Below are 20,808 nucleotides of genomic sequence, written 5' to 3'. Positions count from 1 at the left end.
TATCTATCAATCTATATACCAATGGCTTTTTCCTCCTTATAAGAAGGTAAGCAAGGTAGGCTGCCACCAGGGCATGCAGTGTTTCCAGGCTCTGTGCTGTTTGAAATTTGTCAGGAGGATTACTTTTCTGGAGCTCTGTGCTTTGCCTTCGATTTTATGTAAATTCTCAGTGGTTTGGCATCTGTGTTCCTGGCTATGGGTATTGGACGTGAAACTGAATGTGACATAGCTGGCAACGGAGATGCCAAACTACTGAGAATTTACGTAAAATCAAAGGCAAAGCACAGAGCTCAAACAGCATCGAGCCTGGAAGCATTGCATGCCCTGGTGGGAGCCAACCTTGGTCTCACTGCCACATAAGAAAAAATATCTGGCTCGCTCGTAATATTGAGGGCAAGGGACTTCCAATTTGTGACATAAGTACTGATGTCAGCATTATCGTGTCCAAACTTATGGCGGCTATTGTATATGGTACTGCTAGGATAAGTACAGGCAAACATTGATTGGGAACAAGAAGAAGAAGAAGAAGAAAAGAAAAAAAAAAAGTCCCTATGCTAAAGATATATGATTTGATTCTAGTTTGGTATTCTGCTTATAACCTCACCTTTAAGAGCAAATCTGTAATCAGTTTCCTTCCTGTACCTCGTATGAGTCCATCTGTGTCTAAAATTGTAGGAGCCGCAGCTGACACAATACTAGATAACTGTTGGCTAAGTATGTCAGAACGGTTATTTTGTACAAGTTGCCGTAGCCCATTCAGCCCATCTTGACGCACATATACACTCTGATGATGCAACCGGGATAACAATTCCTACAAAAAAAGGAAACATGATAAGATAAAAATATACGAGTTGATATCTGACACTTAAAGCCAATCAAATACATGGAACAAATATCTTCTAAAGTTCAATTTCATATCAATACAGGACTAGTCTTGAGTTATTAAAGAATACTGTGCAAATCTGGTTTGTACAAGTATTATGGAATCTCTCAAGTACTGACAGCACAAAACTTATGCAGCCGAATGTTCTTATTCAAGGTAAAATATACAGTGACTGGACAAAATCCCAATTGTCAAAATCACAGCCCATAATTCAAAAAGCGGACAAAATCCATCTCAGTTCAAAATGTAAAATAAGGACACACATATATCTAAATTTTTCAATTACAATCTGTAAGACACATGTTTTTAGACTGACATTTCCGATATAGACATGTGGTAGATTACAAATCTAGCCTCTATAGCATCTTATTTACAGCCTACTTAAAATGGTCATTACTTTCTTCTCCACTGTCATGAATCAAAAACTGCTTTGGATTTTCACTGCTTGTTGTGGTCCACTCATTTGGCATAAATTCTGTACTAGTGGTAAAATCTTAATGTTTCACCCATTTGATGTTACAATGTACGGTTTCGGCCTTCCCTCCTCTGACTCAGGACATCATCAATGACTCCCAACATGGCCTCAGCTGAACTATAACATCAAGGTCTGTGCTTAGTGCTCCTTTGCAGGAGAATGACACTTGCACATTCCCAGTGGATGAAGTTCTTAGTTTTAACTTTCTCTGTGTAAAGATATCCTTCTAACCACCTTTGTTGCTTTTGTTGCGTTACATGGTTGTTTTAACATCCGAAGCATACCACAAGTTTATACCCCTGGTGGTGTCATATCAACACAAGTGTTAAAACAGTTTGCATTGGTTGGCATCTGGTGAGCTGATGACCACTTTGATCTTGCTGTCACCCTAAAACAGTTCACATTGGTTGGCTTCTGCTAAGATGATCACTACTTTGAGCTTGCTATCATCTCAATACAGGTGTTAAAGCAGTTCACATTTGTTGGCATTTACAAGCTATCACTACTTTGATATAGATAACACTTCTTGAGAATTGAGGTGTTAGGCAAACAGGTGTGAAATAATTTTTCATGTGTAATTTTTCATTCAGGAGGTGCTAAGATAAGAGGGAGGGTGGAGGGGTGTGGAGTGTATTCAGGGATGGAATGGGTGGGAATGATTTTATGCCTTTTTCTTTTTGGCTACCCCCCTTGTAAGGGGGAAAAAGCCTTGGTATATGTATGTAAGATGATCACATTTTCTATTTATCTATATACCACAGGCTTTTTCCCCCTTACACGGGAGGTAACCAAGTCAAAAGGCAAATACCCACTCCCCATCCACCACCCTTTTCTCCCTCTCATCTTAGCTCCTCATAGATGATTTTCTAAATTTGAAGAAAGAAAAAAAGAAAAGAAAAGAAAAGAAAAAATACATATACTGTATGTATATATATATATATTGTATATATATATATATATATATATATATATATATATATATATATATATATATATATATATATATGCAGAAAAACCACTAGGAAAATAACAGAAATGAGACCGAGTGCTTTCGTCTGTTCAGACATTTTCAATGAACAAGTAAAGAAAAAGAGAATAGTATATATACTCAGAGGGTGGAGTAGATCTCTCCCCGTGACCTATAGGCTTAGAGTACCAAGAGTTTGGACTCTGAGCCCATAGGTCACGAGGAGAGATCTACCCTACCCTCTGAGTATATATACTATTCCCTTTTTCTGTACTTGTATCTTGAAAATGTCTGAATAGACAAAAGCGCTCGGTCTCATTTCTGTTATTTTCCTAGTGGTTTTTCTGCATACTAGAATCACACGTTCAAATGATTCCTTCTGCATATATATATATATATATATATATATATATATATCTATATATATATATATAATATATATATATATATATATACACACACGTGGAGTTAAAAACGACAGCATTGTTGTAGTTGTTCAGTTTTTTCTTCATATTCTCAATTTTCCTGATAAGAGATTTTCCATTAACTGGGTGAATTGAAACTAGGTCTCTATATTCTTCCATTTGTTCTTATTTGACATCGACGTTTCGTCTTAAACAAGACATTATCAAGATATAACTGAAATAACAAAAATTACATGGTAACAGTAAAGGTACTAGACAATATCAAGATATAACTGAATTATTTCAGTTATATCTTGATATTGTCTAGTACCTTTACTGTTACCATGTAATTTTTGTTATTTCAGTTATATCTTGATAATGTCTTGTTTAAGACGAAACGTCGATGTCAAATAAGAACAAATGGAAGAATATAGAGACCTAGTTTCAATTCACCCAGTTAATGGAAAATCTCTTATCAGGAAAATCGAGAATACGAAGAAAAAACTGAACAACTACAACAATGCTGTCGTTTTTAACTCCACGTGTATTACTGAGAACCTGCTCCCCCCTTTACTAATATATATATATATATATATATATATATATATATATATACATATTTATATATATATATATATATATATATATATATATAAATTATTTGAGACAAATGGGAGAGTGATAGGTGTGGAAGGGTAAACGAAGATGGGCTTAATAATACACTTATTGTCCTAACGTTTTGGTCTCTATGACCTTCTTCAGAGGACTCACTACAATACATCATGATCACAAAAATGCTTGACGAGTTCCTCCCACTACAGGTATAAATTTTGTGATCATGATGTATTGATCATGATGTATGTGATCATGATGTATTGTGATCATGATGTATTATAGTGTATAAACATGTATGCTATAGGTTATAAATTAAATATATATGTATCTTTACCTTACTTTTCACCCAAGACTGGGATTTTGTCCACTTTTGGAGTAAAGGGTTGGGATCTTGTATGCTGGGATTGTCTACTTGAATTTTGTTCTAATAGACAAAATCCATTTAGATCTAGCTGACCCCACTACTTACCTTTAGAGTATGATTTTTTTTGGTAACAAGATTCTCAGATGATTTATCTGCAAACTGTTCTTTGATGATGATTTTTCGAGCCTTAAAATCTGTTCTCGTCTCATTGTCTGCCTTCTTCAATTTTTTGCCGACCTTAAGCTTAACTTTGGCAAAATCAGCTTTCTTTGCTTTCTTAGCTTTAGCACTCCGCCCCATTGTGTTAATTTATGTGTACCTGGAAAGTAAAGATTAATTATCTTATATAACTTTTTCTATGGGTGGCCTATCAAATGTGATCCAATCCTCTGATCTTATCACAAATAAAAGTCAGTAAATTTTTACAAGCACAAAACAAGCCATATAATTTTTTATGTTATAATCTTGGGCAATTACACCTTACAATATTGCCATGGCAAGTGTGATACTACCTGTGTTCCTGACTGAAATGAAATCACTCAGACATTTTAACTACATGAAAAAGCTGTTGTCCAATCACAATCAGGAGGTATTGTCAGGCCTTAGCTAAAGACTATCTGCTATGAATCTTTGAAAGGACTTTGGACTACTGTCCTAAGGGTACAGGTACTACCACTGTATTCATTTCACCTCAAGTATAGCAATATGGACTGGTCTACTATGTTATAGAGGGGCTAGGTCTGGTATGAGGGCAGAGGAGGCATATTTACCTAATTGTAGTAAAGAGGAGAGGAGCAACACTAATTTGGTCCTACCTCCTATACTGCATTTCTTCACATCATTTTGACTTGTGGTCTTCCTTCCATGACCTCTTAAAGTCCTCCCATCTTTAATCAGGAGATCTCTCCTGTCAATATAATGCATTCCATTTAGTGACCTGAATCCTGTAATCATATCACCTCTTTCTCTTCGATCTTTCAAAGTTGGCAGACCCAGTGGTTTTAGTCTCTCCTTATATGGTTTATCTGCCAGGCTGGGGACTAGTTTGGTTGCAGCCCTTTGTATTCTCTCAATTTTGCTTATATTCTTCACTCTGTGTGGGGACCACACAATTGATGCAAACTCCAGTCTTGGACATATCAAGGTTTCAATGAGTTTTATCAACATATCTTCATCAATATTGTGAAATGCCACTTTAATCTTTTGCAGTACTCCATATGTCTCTCCCACAATCCTGCTCATATGTCTGTCAGGTGACAAGAAGTCTTTTATTAACACTCCCAAATCTTTTTCCTCTTTAGCTTCTGTAATGGATTCACTTCTCAAGGAATAGTTTAGGGATGGCCTTTTTGTCACTAGTCCCCATTTCCAGTACTTTGCATTTTATGGTATTGAACTTAATTTTCCATTCAAAAATAATGTCTAGATCTTTTTGCAATATTCTACCACACTCTGTCTTTGATCTTCTGCAGGAAGTTGTCCTGGTGGTTTTTGAATACTTCTACAGGCAGACATGTTTCTCTGGCACGATGGATAGCTGATCTAACCTCAATGGCAATTTCTCCACACACTTTGCATTACAATCTATTATAATATTTGTATCAAAGTATTATACAAAATTACTCAAATATAAATCCCTGGCTGCTTGATAACTTCTATAACATAAATCCCTTTATACTTGCTTACACTGATGACACTCATGAATATTTAATCTTCTATAACTCTCAAGACAGCAGAGAGTAAGTAGGATAGAGGGTGATGAGCATACACCAGGAGGTAAGTACCTGCGACTGTAACTGTCACTTTTGCCCTATGTGCTTAGCCTATTGGGGCAAGGCAAGTAAGTCAGTCACTACTGGGAATCGGAGAGGAGCAAGCTTCACTCCCAAAACTAAACAAATAAGAGACTAGTACTTCTCTGATTATGCCACTAGTGCACACAGACTAGATAAGCATGTGTATGTACGAAAATAAAATTGTGGTTCTGTTCCAGTATCACACAAACACATTTTTCTATCTTTTCTGTTTGGCTTAGACACTGCTGATTCTATGGAAGGCCCTGGTACAGCTGCTGCTACGTAATTGCGGCCAGTTATGGTCACCCCACAGAGGAAAAGACATATAGCAGCTAGAAGCAGTGCAGAGGTCTTTCACCTGGAAAATTCAGGGCATGAAGGACCTCAGTAATGAGTTACTGGAACAGATTGCAAAAACTGGGCATATACTTCCAGCTGCACAGGAGAAACAGGTATTGGACCATCTACATATGGAAAGTCCTAGAGACAGGTGCCTGACCCAACAGCCCAAGACCTACAGCCCTACTTGACAGGAAGAAAGGGGCACTGATGCACAAGATGCAGGCTGCAGCTTGCCATCTACAGTCCCAGAGAAGATCAGAACTATGCTGGCAGCCAGCCTCCCTTAGTCTTATGAAGGTCCAAAAATATTCAACTCACTCCCAAAGGAGATTAGAGGCATGTCTGGGTGCACAGTAGAGGTTCAAAGCTGCACTAGATAGGTTCCTGAGAACGGTACCACATGAACCCCCTGTCCTGTGTTAGGGTATACAGCCCAATGTAGAACCTCCAACACAATGCAGACAAGTGGAGCTCTGTGAGAAAAAAGAAACTAGGTTTGGGCAGCAGCAGAGCATCAGCGTGGCTGTGAAGCAGCTCTTCTAGATGTAAACAAGTAAGATTAAAAGACCTATTTTTCTATGGAGTATGGAATATATCACGTAGGGTGGATACTACGTACCTTCCAGACAAGAAGTCCAAGATGTATGCTGACCCTGTGGAAATCATTAGTTCTACCACATCTAGAATACTGCTGCCAGCTCTGGTCTCCCCAGAAAGTATCAGAAATCATGGAGATCGAAGGGCCCCAAAGGACCTTCACCAACAAAATACATGGGCTCCAGGAACTGAACTACTGGGAGAAACTGAAAAAGTTGCAGTTGTTTTCTCTTCAACGGCGGAGGGAATGCTACATCATCATCTACATCTGGAAGGTGTTAGAAAAGAAGGTGCCCAACACCGGTATACAAGTAATAGTCCACCAAAGAAGAGGGAGGCTATGTTATGTGAGGACCACTCTCGGATCAACACTAAACATCAAATCCAGAATTCATAACAGCTTCTCGTTCAGTGGACCAAGATTGTTCAACTGTATCCCGCCTCAACTGAGAAACATGACAGGGGTGTCTCCAGACACCTTCAAAAAACATTTGGATATATGGTTGGCCAAAAATCAAAATACCACACCAACCACCAACACCAGGATACACCAGCCCCAACGCCAATCGACTAACCGATTGGACAACTGATGTGAGGGAGCTACCTGGTCACAGTGGGACTCCAGTCTAGCTGTGTCGATCACCGACAGAAGTCTTCTAAGTGTATGTATCTAAGTGTAAGTGTAAGTGTACTAGTTAGGTTAGGTTAAGTTTTAGGTTATTGCAATTGTAATTAGGACCTTTTGGTAAACACAAGTTTCATGTTAAATATTTGCGCTTGCGTTTTTCTGGAATTTTACCTAAAAACAAACAATAAACAATTTAGAAACCTGGCAGTAACCCACAAGTTGACAACATACCCATGAAATACACTTACGACTCGTATTCGTGTGGGCAGAATGAGAATCAGTTCTTCGGCAATCCTTAGATCCCTCCTACTATAGTAACTCCGGAAAAATCATGTTTAAATTATGTAAAATTAACACAAAAAGAAATGCTAAACATTACTAGGTTCCTGGTTGTTGTATATAGTAAAGATTAGAGCCTAACACTGTATTTACACAATAAATTGGGTACGATATTTCACGTGTTTATATTATGGTGTTGTCATTGGAGATGAAAAAACTCGCTAACATTAGCGTATATAATTTGTATCAAAACCAAAATATTGTGTGCTTGTGTGATTATATATATATGTATATATATATATATATATATATATATTATATATACATATATATATATAATGTATATATATCTACATATATATATATACCTACATACATATACTGTATACATACATACATATACCAAAGTATTTCTTTCCCTTACGCGGGAGGTAGCAAAAAAAAAAAAAAAAAAAAAAAAGGCATAGTAACCACTCCCACTCATTCCATCTCCTACACACTCCCCTCCCCTCCCCCTTATCTTGGCACCTCCCGGATGATGGGTCATCCCTGCATCTTGTCAACTGCCCTAGGTCTGAAGCAGTGTCGAAAGACACAGTACATCCACAGCAAGACCACTTCATTAATTCGGCGACCCCTCCCCCCTCTCTGTCCCCTCATGTAGAAAAGGAGAAGACGGGGAGAAATTCCTTCGGGCTGTGTCAATTTATTTCTCATGCATACTCCCTCTTCCCCCACCCCCCACCCACTCTCCCTCATGCATCACATCATCATCCATACACAACCATTCTCCATTCACCCCTATCTTTTGTACTCTCCGGTCCTTCCTCAACAGACATTCCCCTCTTTCTCAATGCCCCTTTTACCCCATCCGTCCATCTCATCCTTGGTCGCCCCCTCATGTTCACTCCTTCCACCTCTGGCTTCCACAACTCTTTTACTAATCTTTCTTCGCTCATTTTTTCCATGTGTCCAAACCATCCCAATACTCTTTCATCAACCCTATCTCCCAACTCCCTTTTCACCCCTGTTCTCCTCCTCATTTCTCACTCTATCTAGCCTAGTAACCCCTATCATACTTCTCAGGCACTTCATCTCAAACACATTCAAATTCCTTCTCTCTTCCTCTCTTATGTTCCATGTTTCTGCTCCTTACAGTGCTGTCGGCACAATCACTCCTTCAGACAATCTCCTCTTAGCATCCATTCCCAAATTTCTATTTCTCATTACACTTTTTAATCCACCAAGGCATTTACTTGCTTCTCTCAATCTACATTCTACCTCCACCTTCACTCCTCCCTTTCCTGCCACATTCGCATCTAAGTATTTAAAACTATCCACTTCCTCCAGTCTCTCTCCCTTAATATTTACAATCTGCTACCACTTTCTCCCCATGTACATCTCATCACCTTACTTTTACCAACATTTATATTCAACTTCCTTCTTTCGCACACCTTCCCAAACTCTGTCACTAACTTCCTCAATCCCTCCTCTGATCTTGCTACAAGCGCAGTGTCGTCAGCAAACAACAACTGGCTTATCTCCCACTTTTCTCCATTTTCTTTAACCATCTCTAATCCCTGGCTCACCACCCTTGCTTTCGTCTCTCGCACCACCCCATCCATGAATAAATAGAACAGCAATGGCGACATAGCACATCCCTGACGAAACCCCACCTTTGCCCCAAACCACTCACTCTCTCCATTTCTAATCTTAACACAAGCTCTACAATTCTCGTAAAACTCTTGACTGCTCTTAACAGCTTTCCTCCTATCCCATATATCTGCAAAACCTCCCACAGTGCCTTCCTGTCTACCCTGTCATAAGCCTTTTCCAGATCCATAAAAACCCAAAATACATCCTTACCTTTTCCTGTAGCTTTCTCGCATATCTGATTTACCACAAAAAGCTGATCTACACAACCCCTACCTGTCCTAAACCCACACTGTTCCTCACCAATTACTCCCTCTGTTCCTCTCCTAATCCTCTCAATCAGCACCCTCCCATAAGCCTTCCCTTCTACATTTAACAAGCTGATCCCTCTGAAACTACTACACTCACACTTGTCACCCTTTCCCTTTTAAAGTAGAACTATACAGGCACACCTCCAGTCCTCTGGCACTCTACCCTCTCTTAAATAAACATTAAATAGCCTCACCTGCCAGTCCACCATCACGGTATCTCATTTTTTCAGATATTCTGCATGGCATCCATCCAACCCAGGTGCTTTGCCTGCTTTCATTATCTTAACAGCTGCCTTCATTTTATCTTTCCTTACTTCTCCTCAAGTTTCCTTACTAAGCACTGTCATTTTCTTAGCATTTCCCACTGCAACTACATTTCCTTCCCTATCCTCCTTCACATTTAGCAACTCCCTAAAATACTCTGCCCACCTTCCTCTTACTGCCTTCTCTTCCATTATCATTTCTTCATCTGCACCTTTTACCTTTACTTCTCTACTTGATTCACCTCCTCTTCCTCTCTTAATTTCCTCCCAAAACATATTTTATTACTTTCAAAATTTTCTGTCACACTCTTACCCCATTTCACATCTGCTCCCCTCTTTGCCTCCCTTATCTTATTCTTTACTTCTCTTCTCTTTTCTTTGTACCCTTGTATGATTCCCTCGTCCTAATTTGTAACTAATCTATGAAAGCCTGCTTATTCTCTTCTACACCCTTCGTTGCTTCCTCATTCCACCACTCACTACCCTTCTTCTATTTCCTCCCACCCTCCTTTTTCCTCCCACCTCTCTAAGCTGAGCAATTGCATCCATTCTCAGCACCACGTCAATTCTCTTTATAACCATTCTAATGACATGCACTGTTAGTCGTATTGGAATGCCCTCTACCGTCATTTCAATTTCCTGGTCACCTTTGCACAATGTCTCGCTTCTGTTGACTGTCATCAGGGCCATATCTCCCTGTTTGAATTCTTGACCCACGTCGGTTGTTACAATCGTGGTTGAACAGCCGGAATCTATTAGTGCCCTCGCGCGTCTTCCTCTCAACCAGACATCCACAATCGGTATATGGCTGGACGGCGTCCTTACATTTTCTAGGCGGCTGCTTGCCTAGAGGCCGCCCTTCACCCATTTCCTTGCTTGGAGTGTCGAGCCGTATGTCGCGGCTGATTGCATTCGTAACAAATTAACTCCGCCTCTCTACAGTTCCTCGCGAAGTGACCTACTCACCGACACACATAACAACGGACCATAGACGGTCCCCGTCACCCCTGGACTCCTCCGTTTTCCTTTGTCCATTGTCATCTCGACCCAAAGGCCGACGGCAGCTGTTCTGTCATTGCGGCCACCAAAGGCCAATCCTTCTTTGTCCTCGTGAGAAGCCTAGCGCGAGCTATCAACTCGTCCATACTCGCCGTCACCGCATTATCAATTTTCTGTAGTCCATCAGATATGCAATCTGGAAAGCCATTCACAAACACCATCCTAACGAGTTTCTCCAAGCCTTCGCCCGTGAATATACAGTAGACAGCCCAGCCAATCATCTGATTTCGTTGGCGAAAACATCAACCTGTTCGCTAGCCCAGCGTATCCTTTGCAGCCGAAAAAACGATTCGAATGGACTTTCGCCGAAAGCCTCTTGTGATTCCTTCCTTTACCTTCCTCGCATCCACTTGATCACCAGTCGCCATTTCTAGGTAGATGGGCAACGCATTGTTCTCTAGGTTAAGGGCAATATAGCCAGCTACATCCGCTACCCCGGTTAATTTAGCCACTAATTCCGCCTTTTTGAGCCACCCTGCGACATCTCCATCGCCGTCAAATGGGTTTAAGGTGATTTGATTAACCTTGAATGGCTCTTTTATGCTCGTTGTCTCGACCATCTTTGGCGCCTAGATAGCTTGTAGGAAATTGTCGATCACTTACCTGATTTCCGTGGAAATCCCGTTCCTGCGGTTGCTTCTACTTCACTCTTTAATTACCCTTCGTTTTGCACCACACACGTCTATCAATCCCTATCCTAGCTTACCTAATATCTAATCCTAGCAAAGTCCTTGGTTGCTTCCCCTTCGTCTCACTCGCACACACACAATACCGGCCCCGACGCCCCGGCGTGCCAGCGGGACCCCCGCCTCACTCTCACCTTTTGAGATATATATACAAAGACATGAAATAACTGTGACCATTCATAGGTCGCAAAAGAGACTGCAAGATCTGAGACTTTTGTTATTATGTGAATGGTAGTGAAGGAAGTTGAACCGATAAAGGTATTCACAGTACTTCTATATTTTGAAAATGTTCTCAGTATTTGTGATCCATCCTTAACCTAAGTAGAATTCAGCCTGTATCCATCAAATTAACTTTTCTGTGTATTGTAACTCGAAGCTCTTTGTGTTCATTTACTTGCCTGTTTATCAAATTTCATCCAGATCCCCGTTCCTCATCTTCTTGATGTGTTCTGGTGACTGAAAGGACGAACTTCACACCTCGGAGGTTAACATAAGAATGGAGGAGACTACAAGAGACCATAGGGCCTATACTAGGCAACCTCATGTTCCTTACCACCTGTCATCATGATCCATAAAGCTGTCTAACCTCCTCTTAAAACAACCAAGTTTCAGCCGTCACTACATATTTACAGTCCATTTCATTTGTTAACCATTCTGTTGGTAAACTAATTCTTGCCTACTTCTTCTGTAAACCTAAACTTGTCCAATTTAAACCTATTACTACGATTTCTGCCATAATATGATGACCTTGCTCATATAACCTTTGTTAAAGACCTTGACACATTTGAATACCTCTATTAGATCACCCCCTGCACTCTTCGCCTTTCCAGAAAATGTAAGTTAAAGTACTTAAGCCTGTTTTAGTATGGTAAGAGATCATTCACGATTAACATTTCTTTTTTAATGGAAAAGTCTTACATTTGATTCTTGTTGCCAGGCGATTCACTTCAACTCAAGAGACCCTCAGACCCTCCCTGAGCCAAAAGGATAATGAGACAATTGGCAGAGACGATCTCTTCTTTAATTCCATTATTTCTCTTTTCCTTTAATCATGATTTGTTTGGTTCATGGTGTTACATGATGTCAAGGTTCTGCATAAACACATCGATCAATTAAGACTATTTTCTTTCTTCTGGGTCATCATCCACTTATGGTTGGACGTCGAAGAATGCCAATAGGAAAACATAAAATTATCATCCTAATAGACTACACTGAATACGGCACTGAACTGAACTTTCCTTGGAAATATGGTCAAACAATATACTTAAAATTTCATAATCAAAACTTCGTATGTGTGCATGGTATATAGATCCACACATATACCTGTATGTGTACAGTCATAAGTAGATTTCACCCACACTTTTAATTTGAAGTACTCCGACAACCCGGGGTATTGTAGGTGACCTCCTTAAACACATGAGGAATGACGTAATTCAAGGTGATTGGCTAGGATGTGTACCAATGAAAAGAGATCACAGGGAGGGGGCTGCCCCGCCCCGTTTGTTGCAGTCTGGAAATTCCCGCCCATGTGGTGCCTTTGATAAGATGATCATTTTCGGATTGGAGCATGGAGATCACACTTACTCAGACAAAGATGTGTATATTCGTATTATTTTTCAAGAATGCTACCGTAAAAAGGGGAAAAAATGAAGTAAAGAAAAAAGTGGAGCGCAACACATGGGTAGAGTCTGTCAGACTGCTGCAAACGGGCAATGAATGTTTACCCATGTTCAGGCGAAATGGATATCACTGGGATCGCCATATTGGTCATTCAACTGCACCGAGACATAAAAGCCGTCCAAGATGCCATCCTTCTCGGCCTCCTCAAACAACTCGTTATACCTGATGAACTTCTGCAGGAGTCGCTTTGAGACCTTGGGGTCCCGATTGATAATGGCGACCTTCTCCTCCTCCTCGGGTCTGTACTCGTCGCAGATCTGCGTGAGACAGAGGCCCATGGTGAAACCGAAGAGACGGGCGTCAATGAACTGCTTCCGGAACTCGAAGTGGGGGTAGTGCCTTTCCAGGTACTTAAAGTTCCCGGGCAGCTTGAGGTCCATGATGATGGTGACGAGGTTGTCGTGGTACTCTTGCAGGACCTCGTCGAGGTGTGACCTACGGAACCTCGGGGTAGTCGAGGTATACAGAAACAAGAGGACGTCGTAGACGGGGTGCTTGATTGTGATGCTCTGCCAATCCAGGATCATAACATCGTTTCCTCGTCCATGATCTCCACTTTCTAGATCTTCCCTGAACAAGAGGTTGGGGGTTCGGAAATCACCATGACAGAGGCAAGTGAATGTGGAATCCTCCATAGCTTTGGCCATCTTCTTTACTTTATCGAGTGCCTGTTTTTTGTTCTTCAGCATTATTTCTCTGCTTTTCAGAAACCTCGAGAGCAAGAGCATCACAGTATTCAAACTTGGGCTCATAATATTTGCTATAAAGTCGTCGACCTGGTCTATTTTTCTGGGGTTGTCAACTGATAGGATGATGGGGTACTTCTCATTCAGGTCGTGTTCCCTGTGGTAGACGTGAGAGACAGCGTGGAACTTGGCAAGGAACGCCAAGGCAGCCCTGACCTGTTGCAGACTGAGGGCAGTCAGGTTATCCTCTGGTTCGAACCCACTGACTTTGTAATCCTGCGTAAGAAGAATATAATCCATATGCTTCACTTCGTGGAAATAAACGTGTGGAATATGGAAACAGTATTTATCTCTTCCCTTTTCTACTAAAAACTTGTTCAGAGTCGGAAGAACGAGGGAGATCATAGTGGACTCTTTCTCGGCCGCATTATGGATTTCTCTGTATCTGTTGTACGTCTGGTTCAGTGGCATGTTTTTGTTGGTGATATGGTGCTCTTGCACCTCGGTCACAATTCCTTTGAAAGGGTCATAAGTGTAGTTCCTTGTGGTAACAGTCATGTCCACAAACTCACAGTCGTACCCCTTGTTTCTTTTGTGGCCTGCAATGTCAAAATATACTCTTTGATAATAAATGAAAAAGTAAATCTACAACAACGAGGTTATCCACAAGTCTACTTTATGTATAATTCTGTTTACCAACCTAATGGTGTTGCCCTCAATATAAAAAGGTATTTATTTATTTATTTTGGTCTGTGGAAACCCTTGGCACAACCTCTGTGGTCCCCGATTGAGATTCACTGTTCTAACATGCGTCCTATAAATTAACCCTATCGGATCACTGACCTCCATTAATGGGTCGATTAAGACCCGATTTTGCCCCAAGTCTTCTCACTTGGAGTTTTATAAATGTCCGATATTAACCAACCCAAGACCTGTAAAGGGCATTCGTGAGTCAAAGGGATTATGTTCTCTGATTATGATGACCAAACTAAGAAAATGAGTAGCTAACACTAGAGTTGACATGGATACTTCAAAATTTTCATCCCAACAACCATCCCTCAACTGAATAAAGTTACCTGGCGTCAGAAGACCCAGTCTAAATGTAGGTCTTGAGGAGCTAATCAAGAATATGGATGTCTTCAGTCTTTCAAGCAAGAACGAAGAGACCACAACCAACATAAGTATAACACAAGGACATGAACAAAGTAAGTAACAGTATGAACTGACGAGTTGAATGCCTATTTCTGTGCAGATCATACTGTAAAAACATAGGGAAATACTCACTTTTATGGATATAAAAGTCTTCTACGCAGTACTCAGTACTCTTCGCCTGATGTCGGGTGTAAGAGTCAAATACGAACTGTACCCACTTCTTCTCAACGTCCCTGCCAGAGAACGGTGCCCTGATGCCTTCGTCCAGGAAGAACCATTTCCTTATGTTCCCGTTCTCCTCCGCCTCGGAGACCAGATCCATGACGACCCTCTTCATGGACTTCGAGTTCTTGCTGAAGAGCGGAGTGCCCAGAACCTTCCTCAGGTTGTCCTTCACGGAGTTCTTCCAGTTCAATTCAAACGAGGCCTTGGACAGGGTGAAGTGGGCGATGCAGATGCCCATCGCAAACCCGAAGAGAGACTTCTCTTCGATCTCATCACAGAAGTCGGCGAAGGTGTACCCTTTCAGGTCTTCGGGGTAACACGCAGAAGTGAAAGTGCCATAGTAGAGCAACAGAAGTTCTTTCATGTGATGTTTGCGGAGATTCTTTGAGGTCGACGTGTACAGGAAGAAGAGCACGTCGTACACGGGGTTCATCATCATGGCCTGCTGCCAGTCGGTCACCAGGACCGCGTCCCTTGGGGCTCCTCCCTCCTGAAGGGCGGCACCTTCCTTGAACATCAAGTGAGCGCACCTGTAGTCTCCATGGCAGAGGCAGTTCGGCACAGCGCTGTCCCGTTCCTGGAATTTGTTCTTCAGACTTGATAGGGCCTCTGCCGATCCTCTGACCAGGAGGCGCACCGTTTCCTCGTGCCCTCCAACATCCCTCAGGAACTTGATCAGGTTCTTAAAGCAGCCGGGCATCAAGGCCCAATGGGTACCAAAAGTCGAGGTGGTGAATACCTGATATCTTAGGGCAAGATAATACTTTTTGTTGAATGTGTAGGATGCCCCGTGCAACCTGGCTAGGTTTTGTATCGCCATCTTAGTCAGCTCAAACCCCAGCGTCCTGTACACAGGGGAACTTTCGTAACCATGAACATCAATCCCGAGGGCGTACTTCGGAAGCCACAGGCGTTTATCGAAGTGGGAGATGTACAGCTTGGGGATGGGGAAACATCTTGGATGGTCGATGTGGGTCATGTAATCATTCAACATCGGTAGGACCTCTTCGAACATCAATTTCTCCCTCAGGACACATTTCTTCTTCGCCTTCATCATCGTGAAATACACATTGGAAGAGAGAAGCTTGACAATAAAGTGGTATTCCCAGACATTGAAAGTATTCCCGGATTCTGGATTCCACGAATACACGTCCGCCTCAGCATTGATTCTCAGCACCTCAGGGTTGTAGTTATTCCCTTTCTCTTGAGTTTCTGAAATGGAGGAAACAATGACGTTACATATCAACATCCACCATCTTGCAACCTCCGTGTGGAATGACCACTTCCCAAAATTCATCCCAGTTGTCATACGGGTACAAATGAATATATATATATATATATATATATTGTTATTAACTAGATTAAAATCTGTAAAGGAGCCATGAGGTGTGAAGATGCTAAAGTAATTGGCCAGGGGGATATCATCATGACAATGCGCAAGAGGCAAAAGAAAACCACTCGTATATCCCTTCCTGAATCTACCCTGTGGTCAAAATGAAAATTAGATAAAGTAAAAATCTATATACCTATATCTTTATACCAAGAGCTTCTTTCTCCTTATAAGGGAAGTAGCCAAGACAAAGACACGTACCTACTCCTACCCATTCCACTCCCCTCTACCACCCTTTCCTCCCTCTCATCTTAGCTCCTCATGGATGACGGGTCGTCCTCATATCCTGCCCACTGCCCTGAGTCAGAAGCGATGTAGTAAGACAAAGTACATCCACGGCATGGCCGCTTCACATAATCGGCGACCCCCCGTCTCCTTCCCCTCACGCAGAAAAAGAGAAGACAGGGAGATGTCCCTTCGGCGTTAAAATATCATTCACACACAAACATCTCTTACCCCACCCATCCCTCCCTTGCATAACAACATCATCTATACAAAGCCACTCTCCACTTATCACTACCTCCTTTTCTTGCCCCTTCCTTGTTCAACACATTCTCGTCTTGCTCAACGTCCCCGTTCACCCCACCCATCCATCTCATCCTCGGCCGTCCCCTCAAATGCATTCCCTGTACCTCTGCCTTCCACACCTCTTTTACTAATCTTTCTTCACTTATTCTTTCCATGTGTCCAAACCATCCCAGTACTCTTTCATCAGCCCTATCTGACATCTCCTTTTCCACCCCCGCTCTTTTCCTTGTCTCTCACTATTTAACTTAGTAATCCCCACCATAATTCTCAGACATTTCATCTCAAATACATTTAAACTTTTCCTCTCTGCCTCTCTTAAATTCCAACACTGCCCCATATAAAGCCGTCGGCATAATCTCTCCTTTATGTAGGTACAATCTCCTCTTTGTATCCATTCTCAGATGCCTACTTCTCATGACACATTTTAATCCCCAAAGACATTTACTTACTTCCCTCAAACTACAATTTACCTCTACCTCCACTCCTCCGTTCCCTGCCACATGCGACCCCAAATACCTAAAGCTATCCTTTTCCTCCAGCCTCTTTCCTTATAGACATACTTCCAACTCACTCTGCCACCCTCTCCCCTTGTACATCTCACCACCTTGCTTTTACCCGCATTTACCTTTGACTTTCTCCTATTGCATACTTTCCCAATCTCTGTCACTAACTCAATACCCCTCTGATCCTGCCAAAAACGCAGTGTCGTTAGCAAACTACAACTGGCATACTTCCCACTTTTCTCCATTTTCTTTAATCATCTCTAGTCCCCTGTCCAATACCCACGCCTTTACTTCCCGCACCATCCCATCCATGTACACATTGAACAGCTATGACAACATGACACATCCCTGGTGCAGTCCCATTTTTACCTCAAATCACTCGCTCTCTCCATTTTCAATTCGAACAGGCTTTACTACTCTCATAACAACTCGATTACCCTTAACAGCTTTCCCCCAATTCCATATATCTGCAAAACCTTCCACAGTGCCTTCCTGTCTACCCTGTTATAAATCTTTTCTAACTTCATAAAAGCGCCCCCCCCAAAAACAACAAAACAACAACAACTTTTGCTAAAACTTTCTCACATATCTGTCTTACCACAAAAATCTGATCTGTGCAACCCCTACCTTTCCTAAACCCACACTATTCCTCACCAATTACTCTCTCTGTTCCTTTCCTAATCCTCTCAATTAAAACCCTCCCATAAACCTTCCCAACTACACTCAACAAACTAATCCCTTTGAAATGATTACTCACATTTGTTCCATTTTCCCTTGTAAACCGGAACTATACAGGCAATTCTTTTGTCCTCCATCACTCTACCCTCCTTTAGACACACATTAAACAATCTCACTAACCAGTTCACTATTACTGTATTTCCCTTCTTCAGACACTCTGCATGGCACCCATATATCCCAGGTACTTTACCTGCTCTCATATTTTTAATAACTACTTCCACTTAATTTTATCTTACTTCTCCATTTTCCTCACCCATCACTGTCATTTTCTTAGAGCCTCCCACTGGTACCACCACTGCCTCCCTATCCACCTCCACATCTAGCAGCTCTCTAAAATATTCTGTCCATCTTCCCCTTTCCACCTCCGTTTTCGGTATCACCTCTTCTTCTGCACATTTTCTATTTTATTTGCCTCCCCTTCCTCCCTTAACTCTCTTCCAATACATTTTTATTAATTTTAATATTTTCTGTCATACTCTTCCCCCATTTTACATCTACTCTCCTATGTATTTTGCTTCTCTTCTTTTTTCTTTGTACCTCTCATATGTTTCTCTCGTCCTACTTTGCAACCAGTCCGTGAATGCTCGCTTCTTCTCTTCAACAACCTTCTTCACTTCATCATCCCACCACTCACTACCCTTCCTTCTATTCCCTCCCATCCTCCTTGTTCCACACACCATCTTTGCACACCTTGTTACTCCCTCCTTGAAACACCCCCATTCCTCTTCCACTCCTAGTTCTACTCTTTCATCACCCGGACACTTCTCTCAGCTTCTCCTTGTGCTCCTGTTCCTTTTCCTTCTCATTTAAACAGTTTACTCCAAGCACCTCCTTACCTTGGCTTTTTCTTCTTCATTTATCCTCCACTTTCAACTTAGCTTTCACCAAAAAAATTCTGATATTCCACCACTCTCTCCCCTAAGAACATGTACATCCAAAACTCTTCTTACTCTTCTCCTGGACACCAATTTATAGTCTATCAAAACCTTATTAAACACCAATCCATCCACCACCCTCTCCCATATGTACTTATGCTTGACTTTTTTTTTCTTCAAAACACTGCTATCATCAACTATAAATACATCTCCACCATCAACTCTGCACTACAATTTTTTCCTGGCACTCCACACTTCCCAACTACTCCATCTACTGGTTCATCCCCTATTTTAGCAATGAGATCTTCCAATATCACTACATTGATATTTGTCCCTAAACTCTCTATGCACTCTTTTAAATCTATAAAGTCCCTTTCATCTACACTCTTCTCACTACCAGGCCCATATGCATTTACAAAGACCCACACCTTCCTTCCAAGTTTCACCTTTATTCACATTAACCTTGAAGAAACCTTACACTCCACCACACATTTACCTATCTATTCACTTACTAGTATAGCCACCCCTTCCCTCCCTCGTCCTCCCCTCACTCCCAAATTCACCCCTCTTTCAACTTAATTTCACTTGATGCCAACACATCTATCTTCCTTCTCACAAACATACTTCCTATTTCTTCCCTTTTAGTCTCATCTGTACTACACCCACGCACATTAAATGATAAAAAACTTAGGGTTCTGGTTGGAAAAACTCCTAAACCCTATTGTGCCTTGACTTGTAGGAATTTACCTTTTAGGACTACAAAGAGCAGGATACCTAGTCCCATCCTCCGTCCCGTTTTAGTCGCCTTTTACGACCCAAGTGGGGAAACTCTGTGGCAGTATTCTTTCCTCCCTTACCACAGGGGTAGACAAAAATGGAAATATATATTAGAAGTGGTACTGGACACCATTAAGAGTGAGGGTGGGGGTGGGCAGCACAATAAAGTCGCATAACTCCTCTGAGTAGATATTTTCTCTAATACAGACAAAATTATGTGTGGCTCTGGTCCGTAGTGGTACCCCATATAGACCGTAAAGTATCAGCTGCATGCTACTGAGAATATTTTTACCAGACAGTAATATGCAGCCAATACCCTAAACAGAAAATAGATCTAATGGTAAGGAAAAAACAAGTACAAAAATGGAAACAAATAACAGAAACATGTCAGTATATAGACAAATAAACAAATATTGATGAAATATACAATTTTCACTGTCTAGCCTAACTTGGACGAGTTTCTCTTCCTGATCTTTTGATGTTCCCGTGGCTGAATATAATTGCCCGTTGGCCACACCAAAACATTTAAAGTGGACGATGGAATGAAATTGTCGTTTTGCACCATTTAAGCACCATACTTTACCCCTTTAACCTGAATAAAGTATATAAGCAAGAGCAATGTCATTATAATGTCAACTGAGAAGAAAGAAGATGGAGAAGAAGTAGAGGGAGAAGATGAAGAGGAAATAATGGGGAAGAAGAAGAAAAAGGGGGTAAAGATGGTAAAGAAGAGGAAGAAGACGAAAATGGAAAAGAAGAGGGAAAAAGGGGAGGAAAGGGATGGGAAGATGAGGAAAAGGAGAATGAAGAAAGAATACAAGAAAAATAAGAGGAAGAAGAGAGGAAAAAAGGAGGAGGAGGAGAGGGAGAAGATGAGGAAGAGGAAGAAAAAGTACAGGGAAAAGAAGAGGATGAAAAAAAAGAGGAGGAGG

The 20,808-nt window shown here is 41.3% G+C and overlaps 2 protein-coding genes across 7 annotated transcripts in view; both read right to left on the bottom strand.

Moving 5' to 3' along the window:
* Positions 1 to 7,552, bottom strand: part of LOC143035315 (testis-expressed protein 10 homolog) — a 38,325-nt gene extending 30,773 nt beyond the window's left edge. Inside the window, exons 1-3 of one of the 6 annotated variants that reach the window (XM_076202247.1) lie at positions 7,320 to 7,552; positions 3,814 to 4,027; positions 605 to 811 (exon numbers count right to left, since the gene is read on the bottom strand). In XM_076202247.1, coding sequence (XP_076058362.1) covers positions 605 to 811; positions 3,814 to 4,008 — 402 coding nt within the window. In that variant the 5' untranslated portion in view covers positions 4,009 to 4,027; positions 7,320 to 7,552. Of the gene's footprint in view, positions 1 to 604; positions 812 to 3,813; positions 4,028 to 4,478; positions 4,497 to 4,523; positions 4,616 to 6,465; positions 6,609 to 7,319 lie in introns of those variants that run through there. The other 5 variants (XM_076202252.1, XM_076202250.1, XM_076202251.1 and 2 more) reach the window with 5 other exon arrangements.
* Positions 7,553 to 12,306: 4,754 nt separating this feature from the next.
* The window catches only part of LOC143035314 (uncharacterized), a 10,240-nt gene continuing 1,738 nt past the window's right edge, over positions 12,307 to 20,808 (bottom strand). The window contains exons 3-4 of the mRNA XM_076202246.1: positions 14,973 to 16,277; positions 12,307 to 14,287 (exon numbers count right to left, since the gene is read on the bottom strand). Of these exons, the coding sequence (XP_076058361.1) occupies positions 13,053 to 14,287; positions 14,973 to 16,277 (2,540 nt within the window). The 3' untranslated portion in view covers positions 12,307 to 13,052. The remainder of the gene's footprint in view (positions 14,288 to 14,972; positions 16,278 to 20,808) is intronic.

The sequence above is a fragment of the Oratosquilla oratoria genome, chromosome 18 (genome assembly GCF_046742065.1).
Source record: "Oratosquilla oratoria isolate Oo_2021 chromosome 18, ASM4674206v1, whole genome shotgun sequence".
Lineage (NCBI taxonomy): Eukaryota > Metazoa > Arthropoda > Malacostraca > Stomatopoda > Squillidae > Oratosquilla > Oratosquilla oratoria.
The sequence above is the reverse complement of the archived record's forward strand: the minus strand, read 5'-3'. Positions and strand labels throughout refer to the sequence as shown.